Source organism: Eucyclogobius newberryi, unplaced genomic scaffold (assembly GCF_026437365.1).
Source record: "Eucyclogobius newberryi isolate DKJ021-1_F unplaced genomic scaffold, fEucNew1.0.hap1 SCAF_3, whole genome shotgun sequence".
Lineage (NCBI taxonomy): Eukaryota > Metazoa > Chordata > Actinopteri > Gobiiformes > Gobiidae > Eucyclogobius > Eucyclogobius newberryi.
The window spans coordinates 24,712,961-24,732,069 of NW_027315945.1; the positions used below are offsets into that span (position 1 = coordinate 24,712,961).

Consider the following 19,109-nt stretch of genomic DNA (forward strand, 5'->3'; position numbering starts at 1 on the left):
GAGGACAAACATATCACTACGATAGGTAATCTATTTGTTTCGAAACGGAAAATGTATGCACGTAAATTGATGCGTTGCACGAGCTGAAAGGTCACGGTAGATCCGCAGCAGGATTATCCGACGGACACCTGCGCCTGCCACAAAAGGGATTGAAATGGAACTTGGACATGTTTAGTTTCTATTTGTCAGACGGATGGAGGAACTCAAAGAGACACAGAAATAATAATATGTTTCAGAGATATTAAAGGTGCACTAGGAGGAGGGTAAGCCACTTTCTCTTCTATATCGAGATGTCGTTGTTTTGCCAAGAATGTTTCACAGTACGGCAAAAAACATCATTACAGGTGTTTTTATTGACAAAAGAACAAATAGAAAAACATGCGTTCCTACTGTGAGCGGGGTCGTTTCTGCACAGAACTGACCTTTAACTTAGCCTGCTTGTCTCCATGGAGATAAATACATAAATGAGAGTAGCCTATAACTGTATCTTATCAATTTAAGTCATGAAGTATGTAAATGTTATTCTTATTGATAAAAAGACAGATTTGTTGAATTTAATTTGAGTTTTCTTTAATTTATATTTGATTTATAATTCTTCTGCAGGTCGGCTGAATGTCTAAATGTAATTTCTGTAATTTTGATTCTAATTTATAGTAGAAAATATAGGTAAAGCAGTAACACCACCACAGAGACAAGCACACTTTTAACATCTAATTATAGACAGTGCTCTTCTGTTTTATTCCTTTGCCAGAAGGGCTGATAGATTACAATTAAAGATTCAGTACACAGTGCACATTTTAAACTAATCCAGGAACACTTCAGAGAATACCAAAATAAGATTAAGGACTGCTTAACATAATTCAAGAAAACATGGATTTTAGACGGAAAATATTGAATTGCAGCTTCTTTCTAAGCATTACAATTAGATTTGTGATTGACTTTTTAATAGTAGGATTCTGTTTGGTGTGCACATTTTAAGCGCGTCCAGGAGCATTAACATTTGAGAAAAAATTAACTGCTAAACGAGTCCAATGCATTTCAAAACACAATGGTAGGAGTGTAAACCGCAGGAATAGTATGTTTTTTATACAAGATATTTAGTTGTTTGAAGAAGAAATTATGACCTAAGCAAGTTGTTCAGACAGTTGTTTGTAGAGGATAACTTAGGCCTGTCACAATAAAATATAAATGATAATATTGACGGTACTTTATCCCACTGGCACAATAACTCAGTACAATCCCAGTGAACAGTCTTACTGTAAAACACTATTAAAACGTGAGTTGGACTAAATAAATAGCAGTGTTGCAAAGAAAAGGTAAATATTGAGCCACAAAAATGTTATTCTAATATATCGAACAATAAGTCAATAATAAAAAGTGTGACAGCTCTATTTTACCTATAATTAGTCTGATCAGGTTTTTTAAATTTAAATATATTATTAGTTTCTTATTATTAATTTCATTTTTTCCACCAACCAAAATTAAAAAATAAACAAACAGACAGACACAGAACAAACACAAAAAGAGAGAGACAGAGAGAGAAATAAAAAAAAAGAGGATACGTTTGAAAATAGTGGTCTAGACGTGTCACAGCATCGACACTTCTGAAGGGGGCAGCAGAGTGCAGCCGAAACTGTCAAGCTTTCATGAAAACTGAACATAATAAAGTATAGTTTATTACCAAAACAGTTGCAGCCATGAATCCAACCATTCCAATTGTAATTTAGAGCCGAGTGTGATCCATCTTCAAGCTAATCTGTTTGTTTGTTTCTCCGTTAAGCATTTCCTCGTTTTTCCCCGACCTATAGAACAGACATTTCTCTCAAAGAGCTGCTTAGACTAATCAAGGCGTCAAAACACTTAAGAATGAATCATCGGCTTCAGACCGTTCACTCTCATCAATCCCGCCCGTGCGACAAGATGGAAAAAAGATGGCTCAGGCACACGCAGAAAGCCTTCGAGTGGGAACAACATATTGTGCGTTAGTAATATATATCTCACAGGGAAGATTTACAATCACTACAACTCTGACCAATGAGCTATTAACGTGTGTTGCATTGACAGCCAAATTAATTACATTACATAAGTCAGCCTGATTTATACTGTGGACAAAAGTGTGTGTATTGATAGTAGTTGGGTTGGACCGTCGTAAATAACACGCACTTACTTTGAAGAGTGCTTGAGCTGCGATAAAAGCGTGCGGATACAATGAGAAATAGTGATTATTAACATTTGCTCTTAAGTGCGTTCAATGGGCATTTTTTCCTTGAGGAGTACATTTACAATACTTTCATTTCATCTGTTAAATCTCTTCAATGTGAGGCTGTAAGATGCCACACCTTCTCTCCTTGCAAAGAAATGTGATGTCAATTATGATTTGTGATTATTATTTTGTCCATAATCGCCCTACAATGGACTGGTTAAAACACTTTTCCAGCATGATTGTCAATAAATATCTATCAGTTATTGTCGTATTAATTTGTCGTAACCTATTCCCTCGATGTGGGTGATACTTTGCCTACAAAATAATGTACGCGCAGTTAGAATATTGAGTATATAATCAGTCATGACGATTGAAAGCTGCCCACATATTGAATGAACCTTGCAGCATAATCGAATCACAAAAGGGTGTAAAGTGATCACTCTGCACTTTTGGACATTTGTATTTCTGGCGAATACTGGCCCAATTACCAAATGTGTACTTACTTTTCAAATGAATTAAGATAGATTAAGTCAACGAAAAAAACAAAACAAAACACAAAATCAATCTCAAACTGCAAATTGAATTCTTGCACGTATCAGATAGTACAAGCCCGCCGCGTGAAGCAAAGGATTTAACCACAAATCACTGGGAGAAATACTGTTGACGCTTATCCGAGTCTGGGTCACTCAAAGCTGCTCACTGCCTCCGCCTCGGGGTGATCAGACTACAATTTTAGGCATTTCCCTTTGAAATGAGGATACCTATGATGCGTACACTGTGGTGGAGGTCACTTGCCTAAAGAGAACGTTCGGCCTTCAGACTCTCACCAGTGAATCAATCAAAATCAAAATCGTGTGTTGCCATGAGATTATGGCCACCAGGGGTCTACTTTCTCAATTTTAAATGAGTGGCACACAATGGGGAGAAGGGCACAAAATGACCGCTCCATCACACTTAAAGGGTGAAACACATTCACCAGCAAATTCATCTGTCAGTCAGCTTAATTATAAACTTTCTATGGTAATATTCAACTAATTATACTATTAACAATTGAAATGTGGGTGTTTGGAAGGCTGAGATTGGTCCCTGCGGCTGTGAATCAGATAATAGTCTTCAATTAGCGGAGTAATCTGACAACCTTCTCCAGCAAGACCAATATTTAGCCTATATTATGAAGCAGACAGATATTTGTTTGGGTTTCTGATCTGAAGAAGCCAAAAACAAAGATAAAAAGCGCATTTCATGAATCATGGATCACACTAATGAAGCACTTGTCCTGTTTGTTTCATATCATGAAAATGTAATGTTAGCCTCCGTGGAATACATTTTGTAAGAGAAGACTGCGAAACGATGAAATTAAAAGCGCTGCAAACAACAACAACAATGAATCTTAATGAATGGAATTTTAGATTAGTATTGAAATGTCATTTGAAGACTCAAAAATAAGCAACAAAATATATAATTGTTAAAATCTTTTAAAGCACAACAAATTGGAATCATAATACTGGCATAAAAGTGTGCATACATCAGTTTTCCTGCTATTAGAGACTGCAATCTGAATGACAATCTACACCAAACCTGTTTAATTTGCACTTTTAACCTTTCCAGCTCTTTCCTCTGGGACGCCCTCACTGTGCCCAGAAGTTCAAATCAGTGCTGCCAGCTCTGCAGTGTTAGAGCTCCCATCGGTCAATGTCTGCTTTAATCTGGACAGTTAACTTACCCCAGTCCTGCCAGGTCCGACACCAGGTTGCCAAGGGCAGCAGCTGTGGAGAAGCAGCAGAGATGATGTTTACAAAATGAGGATTGTGTCGGGAACAGCCAAAAACCTGAAATCTGATGCAGGTAATACAAATGTGATAAGACGCCATTTGTTCGATGTGTGATCAAGCAGCAGATATTTTCACAGACTATGACATTTTTATTTCTATTTTGGATTTAGTGTTTGCCATGACATGAAGCAAAACATTAAATAACTACTACCAACTGCTATACATTGTAATAAAAGCCAGGGATAGAACATGAACCATTATATCTGAGAAAACTATTTCTATAGGGCTGCACAATATACAGTACTTATACCTGCATCCCAATATTGGCTGACACAAAACTAACTAAATATATCACAACAATATCAAACTCCTCCATCTGACAGAAATGCACTAAATGTTTCTAAATCAAAAATATTGAAAAAAACTGACCTGTCCTATTTCTCAGTTAAGTTTTTATTTCGACAGAGTTTGACTTATACATTAAAGCATGAACATATTTGTTTTAGTATAACTCAAATGATTGTGTCAAAAAGTATTTCAAATATCGCAATAATATTGATGTTGAAGCACTTAGAAGATGTAGAATATATTTATCACTTAAAAATCTTGAAATCCATAAATCACCAATCGCAACAAACAGTTACATTTAACTTCAGATTTGGCTGCCACTCAATATTAATAAAAAATAAACATAAAATAAAGATAACATTCATTTTGGTGTTAGTTGTTTATGTGTTTTATACTCCCTCGCTAATAAACAATTAAGAACTAACAGACTACCGGCTGATTATTGTACGTACTGGTTTATGTTTCTATAAAAACACAGAAGAAGGAAGTGATGACTTACTCAACACAACCTCGAATTGGGAAATCACTTCATTTAGGTCCTTGCTAAGCCACTATTGATGTCCTTTGCGTATTGTGTTGCTTGTGTTGTCATTGACACTGGGGTTAGGGCTCTGCCTCAGCCACACAACAGTCCCCCGGGGAACCGAAAGCAACTGCTCTGCCATCTTCACTAAAGCGCCTATTCTCCTCGCTCTACAATGGTTTGGCTGCGGCAGTTTCCCGGCCCGAAAACTAGATGCATTATTCACAAAAATCACTGCAGGGACTACCAGATAATATGCATTCATCCATCTTCAAAATGGACCAAGGTACACGCATCAGGAGAGCCACAGTTGGTCTATTCTAGTGCGCACAGAGATAGAGAAAAAAAGGGCAGGTTTGCCTCGTGAAATTGAAATTGTCAGTGTTGTAAAGTTTCGTCGCTCATGGTAAATCACACGTGCACATGACAAATGAACTTGGACTATTTTTAACCGTAAATGAAAAAAGCGAATCTCATCGTGTTTAATCAACAACAGAAAAGTTGGCACGATACAGTAAAGGTGCAGAATTCAAACACTTTGTTTTCTGGCATTTAAATGAAGCCTAACCGTCTGCCACTGTTCCGCTGTGATGTCTGGGGATTGGGAAATAAATAGGAACTTCTAATTTCTGAAGCCAAAAAAAACCTTGGCCGCTGTTGCTGAGATTAAATTCGGAAATCATATTTTTGCTTGGTTCACCGGCGCCACAGAGCATCCACATTTGAGCAATAATGGATAAAATGGGGGAGGAGAACACGGATTACATTTCCTCATGCGCTCTGTATTAAAAGACAGAACGTTTTGAGGAGTATCGCAAATGAAAGTATCTGTTACTGTTCAAAACTACATGAAATGCTCTATCTGATTTGTCATAGTGGTTAAAATATTGTGAGTTAAATTCTACATCCTCATTTTTGATTGCTATATGTAAGGCAGTCTGGATTTGCCTCATTGTTTGTAATCACCTTTAAGTTACAGAGGTGACACACGTACTGGAGGAAGCCGTCAGTCTTAATGAGGGGCTCTGACTTTTACAATGTAATTACAAGAGAAGGTCAGTGGTGGGCGCTCTTTAAGTCTTTAAAGCTCTTTGCTCATTTGTCTTTCACAAAGGCCGTGCTCAGATTAGTTTGTACTTCAGTCATACCTCAGCACGCCTGAAAAAAAGGCTTCAGTTTCCTCTGCTCAGCTACAGAGTTTCATCATCACTCCAAAAGAAATGTCATGACAATTCTAAAGCTCGGAACATCAAAGCGACACATTATCGGAACGTCCGCGGAGCAAGATTATTGCGAGATGAGACTAGGTCCGTCAGTGAAGATACAAAGCGCCACACATCAGGTGGAGGTGTCGACGAGAGAGTCGTTGTAAAATAAACATACGCTCAGCACAGACGTGTGCAGTTTGCAGAAAGCGTGCAGATATGGGAACAAATCAATCTAAAAGTGATGTGTCCATCCCGGGGACACCTGTCATGCTGCAATGTCAAATAAATATGGGAAGGAGTGTCTGGAAGGCCTGCCAATGTGGTCCGATAAATTTGTATTTGGCTAGGTGTTTTTTACTTTTATTTTTTAATTAGTTAATTTTATTGTATTTCTGTTTCTGTAATTTCTTTGTGATTTTAATGCATTTTTCCTGTTGTGTGAAGCACTTTGAATTGCCTTGTGTATGAAATGTGCTCTACAAATAAACTTGCCTTGCCTATTGCAGCGTTTATTCATCATGGCTTTGGCACCTGTTTGTGGGAGGCATATATTAGGCAGCTAATGGATGATTTGTCCTCAAGGTTGATGGGAAAAGAAGAGAAATGAGGAAGAGGAAGAAGATTTGAGCCCAAAATAAAGAATCATTGGGATGAAGAATGGAAACTTGGTGAAATGCTACAAACAATCAGCTTTAATGCAAATAGTGGCACAGATATGTTTGTCCCTGATACAGAACATAGTTGTTATGTAATTCTATATCAGGGCAAAGTTCAGGCGTGACACCTCACCCGATGGAGGGAGGCAGGGCAATATTGTCCCAGGGCAGCTGTGGCTCGAAATAGCAATCGACTTCTGTGTTGCACTTTGAGAGGTTTTTGCTGTTTTGTCAGATGTAAAGCACAGACGTGGGCAATAAACGCACTTTTTAAATAATATTGTGAACGTTGGTTTGAAGATATGCCAAATGTGACTATAAAGTATATAATTTATCAGAACAAATGCTACAATGAGAGCTGAGTTGATAGTTCTGCATTTGTGATTCATTTGACAGGCATTTCACTTTGTCTGATTATTAACTTTAACTAATACTTTCTGTTGGATTGACATAGTATTGTTTGATCAGGATAGTCCCAAACAACATGTTGAGAAATTCATCAATATCGCTCACCTCTAGTAAGTTTGATTTATCAGTTTTATTCAAGGAAAAGAATGTAGAATGATGTCACGCACAGACAGAATCACCTGTTCACTTTAGAATGGATTCAGTTTGATTTAACCCTCACGTCATTACCTGTATTTAAACGATCTAATTAGTTCAAGCGGCCACTCTTCTTCACTTTGTGCCGCTCCAGCTGAGACGCGCTCACCTCCTACGGCTCCTGTGATTGGTCGACTCTCATCCATATCTGACACGGGCTTTAAATCAACCCTGGACTCACTCGGACGACGCCGGTCTCGTGTCCCTCATGTAATTGAATGAGTAACTGAAGACGTGGAGCAAGAGAGAGCCTATGTTCCCACTCCATGTTCTTTTGATATCGACTTATATCATGTCAAAATGTTAGCGCTTCAAGCTGTCTGTCGTGCCCATGAGTTGGACAAGCCCCTCGCGGAGTCTGCCAAACCAATGGAGTTTGCCCTAAAGTCAATTTAACGACTGTAGCGGCAACCTGATAAGACCATTATTTATGACCGCTTCTGCATTGGCTTTGAGCTAAACCTAACAGAGACGGAAAAAAGAACATTGGGTGCATATCTAAGGAATCTAAATTAAAAAAGAGAGTTCCCCAGTGACGCGAGCAGTGAGGACGAGGGAGAAAAAACAACTGTATTTCCTTTTTCTGTCCATCTCAGTAGGAGTTGTGGGATAAATGAGCTGATGTTTTAAGTATAGGTGGGAGATATTGTCAAAAATGAACAAAAGTGAATTTCGATAACAATATTCAGACGATGTTATGTCATTGCAACAGAAATGTGTTAAAATATGTCTTTAAATGTATTAATTGAGGTTTATGTATCGGACAAATGTGAAATGTCTGTAAAAAGGAATAAGTAAAGTGCAGAAATATCACCTTGTACTCTTCCTTTTTTTATTTAACTTTTATGTTTGAATCGGCTCTTTTTGTAGCATTTTTTATCCTACAAACGATATACTCCATATTCAAATCCTGCATATTTTCATAACAACATTCACAATATTATCTACATTTTAATATATCGCCCATCTCTAATTTCACGTGTACATTGAAGGCGTACCAATGACTTGTTGCCCAGAATGTTCCACAATATGGCATTCAATTCAAAACTAGTGACACCACCAGGTCAAGACCAGGCCAGAGGTTTATCAAGGCATTCTTATGTAATAAAAACATCCTGTAAGTGAATAAATGCTTAATGCCACAATGTGAAAAATCAGGGCAAAGAAATCACATGTCCTTGATACACCAGGAAATAAAATAAATAGAAACAAATCAATATGTGAGTATGTATAAGCTAATATAGTATTGATTATGGAAATGTATATCAACTTGTTATTCGATATTAAAAGAAGGAATCCACTCATTGATTTGTGGCCACGCTTGTCCTTTGTGTTTTTGTTTTTGTTTGGTCTTCACTCGGATGAATGGCACTGTGTGAATGTGTTAATGAAGCAGCGTGATGAAACCATACAAAAAAAGGTCTTGACATCTCTACAGTACGTCGACAGGCAATTACTCTAATGAGCGGGAGCCGAGAATGTGGAGCGAGAACAGCGGAGCGAGTCGGGAAAATATCACTTTCTTAAATCATAAAAGGCAATAGTTTTACGCGTTGCAGAGGGGTAAGTTCAGGTAATTAAGACGGCCGTTAGCAAAATGTATGAACTGCAGTGCGGTTCAACTTGGACATTAAAAGTGTGAAAATAAAGAGTCATTCATTAATTTCTTACCAGCCATGGTTGAAATGCCTAGAATCACTCCGATCGACATTTCAATCTGCGTGCCCTGAGGAAAATAGGAAATAATGAATCACATTTTAGGTCAAAAACCTTACAGCTAACACTATAATGATTGATGTTAATGATATGTTAATGCTATTATGACTAAAAGGGAAAAGCTAAAGATAGAAAAGGCATGTAATACAGTGACAGTGACACGCTTTCAGAAATGTCCGTTATGTATTCAGACTGCTTTAAAACTAAAACTGACCGAGAAAGAGCATTTAAAAACTCAATTATGGCACGAAACTTACGGCAAGAATCATGATGCAGTTGTCCAGGAATCCAAACCCCACAAACGGGAGAGCATTGTGCAGAAGAACTGAGAGAATAAACAAATTATCATCAATAAAAGGCTGTTTTAAAGTACAGAAAACTCAGCAACAAACTAGGAAACGAGCTAAAAATGCATTTTCCTGTACAATATTGAACGTCTTTCAAAGGCTCAAAGTAACGCAAGTCAAACCTTCAGACAGATGGTTTGGGGCACTCGTTTCGTTTTCAAAGTCTTTCTCCTCCACTACCTCTTTGTATTACTTCAAACTATTCTTCCCTAGACAATATTCATTCATCAACATAGCGTACAATGCCGCACCGGGGATTCGCTTGCTTCTGCAGCGTGGCGAGAGCTCTGAGGAGTTTAGAGCTGAAACTACAGAGAGTACGCTGATAAAATAAACAGCCACTAAAGGGACAGAGATCAGATTGGAGCTGAGATACTGGACTGGAGAAATGTTTAGAAATGCATGAGTGGAGATACTCAAGATTAAACAGGCGAAGCTTTTGTGGAGAGCGGAGAGCTGACAGGGGATTTTAGAGTTTATGTTATTATTAGTACAATTATTATGAGCGCAAACATTGAGGCTACATGTACTGGCACCATAACCTAAGTGGAATACTGCATTCCTTTATTCAAATTGTCTAACAGATCACCATCCATCAAATATGTGACTATTATTGAAATTAAATGTTCTGAATTCAAAAGCAAAGTCAATGTGGGATAAACAGTGCAGTGTTTTCAGTCCCGTGGCTCGGGCTGAGCTGTGTGGTTCCCTGTGTTTTTTATTGATTCCTTTTTTAGTATTTTATTTAGCCTTTCGTGTTGTTTTTAATTTTGTTTTAATGGTTTATGTATTTCATTTTATTCATAAAGTGGATGGATGGTTGGATAAACAGCGTATAGGTTTACTTTTTTTTATAGAACCTGAATTTGCAAATAATAAAATGTTATGAGTATTAATTGTTAGTCCTGATACAATTCATTATAACCCTTAATGATTAACCGATTAATCTTGAAATCCCTGTTCTTATTAAAGACAGGGGAAGCATTGACTTCAACATCATATGATGTCTTTAGTCATGAACATGTGACTCTGCTCTCAGTCAGAGAGTGAATGTGCTGAGCCCAAGGCAAGATACAACATGATGTATCAGCGAAGGCTTGTGACGGCAAATCAATAGGTGAATGACTTCAAAGCAGGAGGCAGATGATCTTTGGTGACCCCACACGTGTTCAATATTGTGATATTATACTATATTATGCTGCTTACTCAGTCATAAGCAGGTAAAGCTACAAATGATCACAGATGGCCTGCTGCGACGCTGCTCGTACAATAATGCATATTTAAAATGCTCATTAAAGCTGATTACACTGGGTTGTGTTTTCTCTGGGGACACACGTTGTCAACAAACATCATGAGAAAAAACACATTAACTCTCCTCTGTAAATAAATAGACATTTCATTTACCTTGCAGGTTGACTGAATGCATTTCTAGTTTGTTACACCACTTTCACTGTTAAATAAATCGTTGACACTGGACAGGGATGAGTTAGGTATATTTAAAAATAACTTCAGTGCCTCCTACCGTATCTTAGCTGTGCAGCAGTAGGTGGTGCAATTTCCATCTGCCCTGGAGAGAAAAGAGAAAATACACATGTTAAACATCTGCATCATCGCCTACGCTGTGGTGCCCTGAAGAAGCGTTTGGGAAGCTCTCCAGAGGCCAAGGCTAAAAGCGAGCGAGACGGAAAGAGAGAGAAGTAGAAAATTACAGAGATTAAAGCAGAGGACCAAATTACTTCCAACATTTCCTCCAGCCCCAAGAGTACCAATGCTGGGGTCAAAGGTGATATTAGAAAATGAGTTAGATTCAGAGAGAGCTTGAAATACCAAGTTCGTGGCCAAATCCACCACAAACCAGTAAGGCTGAATGTAGTCTTTTAGTCATTGAGTCCATTAATCTGTCAGTGATGCCTTAGTTGACCAACATATACATTAGTTGACTCATTTTTTCATTTAGATTATGAGGATTTATTGGGAAGAGTTAGGGTAAATACACAGTTTCCTTGCACTTGTCTTGTCTGTATAAAGAGTCGTTTTTGTACAAACTGCCGTGCAATTGTAGTGTAGTGAGCGCAGATTGGGTCAGATACATAGAGATACTTCATATTTTTGAGAGTTTTTGCCCCCCTTTTTAGTCCAATCCAACTTTATTTCAATTGCACTTTCAAAACAACAAACTAGTCGACTAATCGATCGACAGGGCATGTCTTTAGTCAACGAAGGATGACTAAAGACATACAGCTACTGACTACAGCCCTACAAGCCAGACCGCAATACAATATTTTAAGAACAAAAGATTAGACAGAGTAGCTTCCTGCACAGTAAATTGGGTTTCTTTGGCTTAGGTAATGAAGTCTACTTTATAAACTGTATTGCCTTTCTCTTTGCAGGACAAATCAAGTCAGAGAAAAGGCTACGGAAAACCCACGAGACGCTCATTACACACCTCGTCACATGAACTCTAGTTTGAGTGGAGGAGCTGCTGCAATTTGGAGTAAATGTCAGCTTCCAATTACAAGATAGTATTGTGCATAATAAGAGAGGTATTAAATTGTGAATTAATGATCTCCTTTGCTTGTAGGATATGTTTTGTCAGAAATGTTTTGTCTATTTCCAAGACAACCGAGTACAAGATAAATTACATCTCGGAAAGATGTGTATGAATGCAAATGTTTTATGAGCTTGTCCATGCATTTATTTGTAGTTAATGTTATCATTTGTAAACACTTTGACACAATTCTGTTATTAAAGTGGCTTGAAAATGTTGTGATTGCACAGTCCCAAAGACTTTGTCACAAGCAGAAGCTAATTTTGTAGATTAGAACTGAGTGCTTTGTATATCTACTGAAGAGCTCAACTACTGGTTATGATATAAGCTAAAGAGAAAGTGGGTTCTGTTGCCGTGGCAATCGTGGTTGGCCATATTTTGAGGGGAGAAAGAGCAAAATTCGAATAGAAAAGAATGTAAAGACAGGACTGATAAAATTCATGGATTAGAGCATTTAAATGAACATATAATGGTATATAAATGTGTGGTTCTAATAAAGAAGAGAACTCTGTCGGGATATTGGTTTTCTGATTTTAAAAGCACTGCACAGGTCTTTATTTATTTGCAGAATTAAACTACGTGAGTGTCACTACACCTTTTGGACAGAGCCATTGATCATTATTATGTTTATTTCATGACCATTACTATAAAATGTAAATTCATAATGTATTACCTAAAAGTAAACAAGATTTTAAAACACATTATCAGTATTTATTTAATTATGATCAAAAAGTCCAGCTCCCTGTTAGTTTGTATAAGTTTTTCAGTAAACAAGGAGCGTTGGTTACCATGGTGATAGCTCTCCAGCCGATGATCTCTCTAGCCTACATTATAACTCCAACAGCGTTCAGTTTGTCTTCTTTTGATAGCAAATAGAGAATTTACCCCTGAACTAAAACTGTATCAGACATTCCACACTGTCCACACTCTAAGACGCTTTTAACTATCATGTTTTTAGCTCATCCTGAAGGGTGCGCTCCCGGCGCACCCATCCCTTTCCCTCCGCAGGTGTCATATTACCACCTCTTTGTGCGCCCTGCTCTCATGTAGCTGACACCGCACGGAGAAGAAATGCTTTCAAAAATGTCTGTGTTTACATGTACGGTAGATGAACAGTTTCACCTTTTGTAAAATGAGCTAAACCAAACAAGACTCGAGAGAGACATAATAAATAGCAAACACATTTCAAGCTTAAATGGGAGCACACTGACGTTTTAATTTGAATTTCCTAATGAGCGTTCTGTGCTCGTTTGCATCAAACAAAGTGAGATGGCTCACTGGCAACAAAAATACTGCATACAAATACATTTTTTGAAGGATAGTTTTACGTAGCTGAGTAAAATGATCAGGTATCAGCTACATCACGGTTTGTGTCAGTCCCAAGCACACGTAAACAAGGGAGGTGACGTACAGCGGCTCATTTCTATCCTCTGCTTTGTCACAATATCCAATTTTACCGTTAAAATTATTGTAAGGAGAAACATCACGATATGACGATAAATAATTATTATAATTTATCCTCAACCACAACATTTAGAAGCTGGTTTAGTACATTACTGGTGGATCGGATCGCGACAATTTTGTCTGAATATTAGTATCGGAATAAGAAAAATAAGAAAATATTCCTATCATCCCTATTCTCCCTTTATGTGGCAGTTTCAAAAAGGAAAAGCCCAAAGGAAAATACATGGTTTAAAATGATTCAGAAAAGTGATTTTATGTTTTAACTTCGAAGTAGTAAAAGTCCCTCATATCTACCTAGAATTCACGGCGGGAATGCGCAAAGCTAATGATGTTTGAAAGTTATGAAATATTCCAGAAATTCTTTCATCACTGTGAGATGTGGGGAGAAATTGCAACGACCTCTATCTCTTCACCAAAAAGCCCATTAGCGGGATGCAGTCCCACTCCGCACATGGTTCATTTATTAGTTGTATGATAGCTGCAGGAGCCCAAACCTGCTCTGCCATCACGTATTGATCAACTTAACTTCGAAGTCCCTCTGGGTGGCGGCCTCTGTAGACTAGGATTGTAACAGACAGCAGAAAAGAGGACGTTAAATGGTGATAAGTGTGGCCAAGCAAAGGCCTAGTTCAATACTGAAGCAGCTCTGTTCACACTGATTCCATCTAGTCTCGTTTTTACTGCAGTCACCAAAAACACCCTTGACATCTACAGATAAACCAGATAATATCTCTTAATCTAAAACGCCAATCACAAGTGAATTAGTGCCAAGGTTTTTGTGCCAGGCTTAAAACGAGTTATATCATCAAGAAAGAAATTGAATCTTTTCACTTTCTTCTTTTACAGAGCGTGGAATTGGAACAGTCCAGACATTCAAGTCACCCATTCCCATTTAAAAAATCTAAATAAAATGTTCTTTTCGTGAAGCTTAGACAGAATATCTAATGAATTTGTATTTGCTTATCATTGGGGGAGGTTCTGCTCGATTTAACAGCGTACTCCAAATGGATATCATGCCGATGAGCGAAGAGAGAGGAAACAGAACAAAGTAACTTTTTATTGAATAGTCACATACAAAACCATTTAATGTTGCCAAATATTTTAAAAAGACCCAGTGTTTGTCATATGGCATATGTGGCTAGGCTGGTTTTCTGTCCAAAGACAGCAGGGGGCGACGACGGGCGCTTCAAATGCCCCAAAAATACATATTTAACCATCACAGGGAGTTACAAAGATGTTCAATAAGATCAAAATGTTATTTAATTCTGCTTTAAGGTCTAATATGTGAATGGAAAATTAGATCTGGTGATTACCATAATTTGAATTAGCATAATAATCTTCCTTTTCGGACGCAAACATAAAAGTTCAAGAACAGAGAAAATAATAGACCAAATATAATAGAAATGTGCAATAAAAATTGGGTTAAATTACTATGACAAATAAAGCCACAAATTTAACCAATCTAGTATATTAGAAACGCTTTGAATACAGTTACAATACAAAGAGGTGTAAAGATAATAAAATACAACACTTTGGATGTACAGAGAAGTTACAGAGAATATATAGACATAATTGATTGAAGGGGCCCGTCTTGTGAGCCTTCTTGCTTGAGTATGTATTGGTAAAGCATAAAATAACACAAACATGGGTCACGGTCCAAATATTTCTGGACTGTATCTTGTTTCTCATGCATCAGTCTCACATGAAATGACGATGGGTAATTTATATTAATAAATTCAGCAATACTTTCCAACAATTCCTTTGCTGGTTGCATGTGGAGCAGCCAATTTACTGCCTTGCTCTCATGAATACTAAATGTAATAATATGGTCTAAAAGAGTCATGTTTTCACATTTTCATGGCAGCTGTTGCATGCAAATACACAAGCTTCTGTTCCAACTTAGCTTCAAACATTTGTCTTTTATATTTAACTTGTCCTTGCAGATGATGCCACTATTGTGAACACTTATACGTACCTCGGCAGAATTACAAGCAAAGACAAGTGGCTTATTCCGTTCCTTATTCGCTGCCTTGAGAACAAAGTGTGAAGAAAGTGTTTTGAAAATCTGTGAAGACAACAGTTTCTCTTGGCGAGCCGTTATGCTGACTTTGAAAGCTGTTCAAACAAAAACTTGCAAATACTCCCAGTAATATTTTCTGCAAGCTCAGGTTGTGAATCTACAAAAGCAAATTATTAATCAAAAGCAATGGAGCAATTCAGTAGCAAAGCAATTCATGTGTGTGTCTCCTCCTATTTCTCTGTTTATTTGCGATTACTTGGAAAATTTAAAAATCAGATTAATACTAAATAACCCTGCTTTAAAGGGCGCGGTCTTCTTTAAAGCCATTTTAAAGCGACTTTAAACATGCAATCAACTGTTGAGCTTTACGTGTGTTATTTGTGGATTTTCTTGGTTATTTATTCAAAAACAATGAATCCCCCAAAGAGTTATAAAGCTCTCTGCCCTCGCAAAATCTCGTCATTCAATTCTAGAAAGCCATGAACGCCACCATTTGTATCCATCAAGCTCTAGCAAACATCCCCCTCAGGATTTCATCGATTTGTTGAGTCACACCTCCCTGTTGTTGTGTTACTGTGCTTCTTTGACCTGTTGTGTTGAGCTGCATAATGTGTCTGTATGTAGCTGTATGTCCTCTGATGTCCCCTCCTTATTCAAATCCGGAGTGGGGACTTATCCACAACATGAGGCTGAAGGCGGGTATGAGAGATCAATGAGACAAGCCAACAGGAAGTCATAAATCAACACCTTCTTATTCTGGTGTGATTCATGACACTGGACTCTGGTCATCGATGGAGCAGAGAGTAAGCAGTATGTATAATCGTATTAAGGATCCTGCTTGTGCCTCAAATGTTTTAATTTTGGGTTTTTCATTAACAACAATATACACAGGTTTAACTTTTTCTAGCTATCCACCAGAGACTCTTGTGTAAATGTGTAATTCTTTAGCTTGGGTCAGTTAAATAGCTTACAATGGCTAGCACTGTCGCCTCACTGCAGCTTTCTCTTCTTCTGTGATCTAGAATGTAGGACTGAATGCCAAGGCTACTTTCATGAGCCCGTCCCATGTTTGCCAAGATTGTTCCACAGAATGGCAGTACATAGTACATCCACGGAGACATTTTTTTTCTAAATAAGGCAAGTGTTTTTTTAATAAGTTGTTTCGCGAGCCCGCCAACATCAAAAACGGAGATTCTAAAAAAATATATATATATTTTTTTCCTGTTTTCGCGGATTTTCTGCAGTCTTTTGGGCCTAAACCTCAATAAAAATAAAAAATGTATTCTGCACCAGCATCTCCGACCTCCGACCATTTCTGCACGACCCCGAGTTCGTCCGAACGTGAGAGAGCTCTCGCAACTCACGGCTTGACCATAGATCCATGAGATCAACCGGTAGATTAACATGAAGGATGCGGGGTGGGCGTGGCTTTGGCTCGGGCTCTCATTCATTGAACTCGTCGTGCTCGAACGAGGAAATGAAGAATACGCTTCTTGACCGATTATATCAGAATAATTTTGTCGTTGCCATTTAAGTAGCACAAGTCCTCCTCATGTGGACATGTCCAGCTCGTCTGGAGTCACAGGTTCTCTTCTGATCGCAATGTACGGACGCTACTTGTCCCAATGATCTGAGCTGCGTGTCCACAACTCGAGCGTGTGAAAAATTACTGCGCCGTTGGATCAAATCACTGTGGCCAAATTTAAGCTGGTCAATAAGACATTTTCATTCATTGCACACTTTGTGTTCCTGTCAAGACTCAATAAAGTTTATCAAAGCGACTTGTTTGGTCACAGGATGATTCATTTTCTGAGAAGCTGTTAGTCTGGGACTACTTTCTGTCTGATCTCTGTGAGTTCCACCTTCCATTAAACAGTTTATGACATTGAAGGTATTTTTGTGCACCGCAGTATAATAAGGGTTATTTTCAATGTCTTGCATTGATAAATATAATTATGTAGATAATGTAGAAAGGTGGGAGATGGGCCTATATTCTAAGAATCCAAGAAATGTAATTAGAATTAAAAAAAATATTTTTAAATTCAACTCCGACTTTTGGATGGTAGAAATGTGATTTGATAATGGGAAAATAAAATATAATTTTTTATCCCGTCCTCCCCTTTCAAAAATGCCAATGAAAATCCGTGAAACAACAAATTTAAAAACTGTCGCCTAAAGGACTTCTTTGCTTTTCACATAGAACACCTGAATGTCACAACTCAACTCAAAACACTCGCACCGCTGAAGCATATAATGAGCTATGTCAAAGAGACTGAATGCATTAAATATTGATTTGTTTATACATATAGAGAAAGGAAGCATGACTGTTATGATGCCTAGAACTGTAAGCCAGGAAAATACTATTTTCTTGAACTTTCTATGGCAGGAAGACACATGAGTAGACAAATCTATTCCCCAAGAGCCAATTACGCGGCGAGGGGAGCCGGAAACCAAATCGACTCAAAAACTATACTCAAAATCCAAGAAAAGCGCATAAACACAAGGGACCAAAGAAAGATCTGCGAGACAGAGAACAGATAATATGCTGGCTTTAGAAAAAGTCGACAAACTTGCAGACAGTGACATTCACCTCTAGCTACAGGGTATTTCTATGAGGTTGATTTTGGATGGCAGATAAACAGCACGAACTGCATACAAAAAGTATTACCACATTTATTTATGTGTAGTGAACTCCCATAAGGACATAACTCTGCTGTTGGCTAAAATATAATCACAAAACTCAATAGGATTTGCTCTCAGCTGTAGCTACTGTGAGGCAGACTGTAAACCCCAGGACAAAGCTAATTGCAGTTAATTGGCTGCGCTTCGTTCTGAGTTGGTGGGTTCATTATTGATCAAGCTCAAAATGAGGTTCCGCGTTCGGCAGCAAACAGCTGTCCTCACTTAGCCTGGGAAATGCACGGTGGGGCGACATTTGTCTACCTAAAATAAAACCACACTGGACCGGCCGTGCTCCGTTTGGCTGTGCTATTTCGTACGCTCCATGTCTGGAGCAGCAGAGGACGGTAACTGACAAAATGTGGTGTGGGATTGACAGATTGTATTGATATCAGCGGTTCTACATCTGTCTCTGCAACGCACTCCACTGAAGCAAAAAACACATCATTTCACATGACAGTACAATTATTATTACTTACTGACTTAATCATGTGTAATACCATTCATACGCAATAATGTCATATTCATGTGCAATACTCATACGCAATAAAGTCATATTCATGTGCATGTAACTGCTGTAAATAAGAGTGTTTACTTTTGCCACTATTATTGGCTCGAGCCATGGAATGGAATGGAATACGACGAGTCTTGCCAGGTTTCTTATTATTATTATTATTATTATTCATGGTCATTTTGCCAAAACTCTGGCATTTTTGACCCCCTGAACATTGATGAATGTCACATATGGGACATAGACGCGATCGGCTCGGCCCAAACTAGAATAAAATGGAGGTTGCGAGAACGCTCGTCGCAACAGTGCCGACTAGTTCAAAAAAGAATAAACATGAAACGCTTAATCTTTGGCCTAGGCACATGAGACTTGGGACAGTGATAGAGCTACCTTTGACCTCTGACCTTTGACGAGTAAAACACACCTGGCAGCATCGCTCTATGATAAACAGTAGGTCAGCCATGTCGAATCAAAGTGGCACCGCCACGCTTGACTTTTTTTTTTTTCAAAA

At 38.1% G+C, this 19,109-nt stretch overlaps 1 protein-coding gene across 3 annotated transcripts in view; it reads right to left on the reverse strand.

Annotated features, from left to right (window-relative positions):
* Positions 1-19,109, reverse strand: part of LOC140374150 (transmembrane protein 65-like) — a 33,145-nt gene that overhangs the window by 3,904 nt on the left and 10,132 nt on the right. For all 3 annotated transcript variants that reach the window (XR_011929073.1, XM_072460956.1, XM_072460955.1), the window contains exons 3-6: positions 10,899-10,943; positions 9,287-9,354; positions 8,985-9,039; positions 3,927-3,969 (exon numbers count right to left, since the gene is read on the reverse strand). Coding sequence is in view for 2 of the 3 variants with exons in the window: in XM_072460956.1 (XP_072317057.1) it covers positions 3,927-3,969; positions 8,985-9,039; positions 9,287-9,354; positions 10,899-10,943 (211 nt within the window). In the remaining variant the exon portion in view is untranslated. The remainder of the gene's footprint in view (positions 1-3,926; positions 3,970-8,984; positions 9,040-9,286; positions 9,355-10,898; positions 10,944-19,109) is intronic.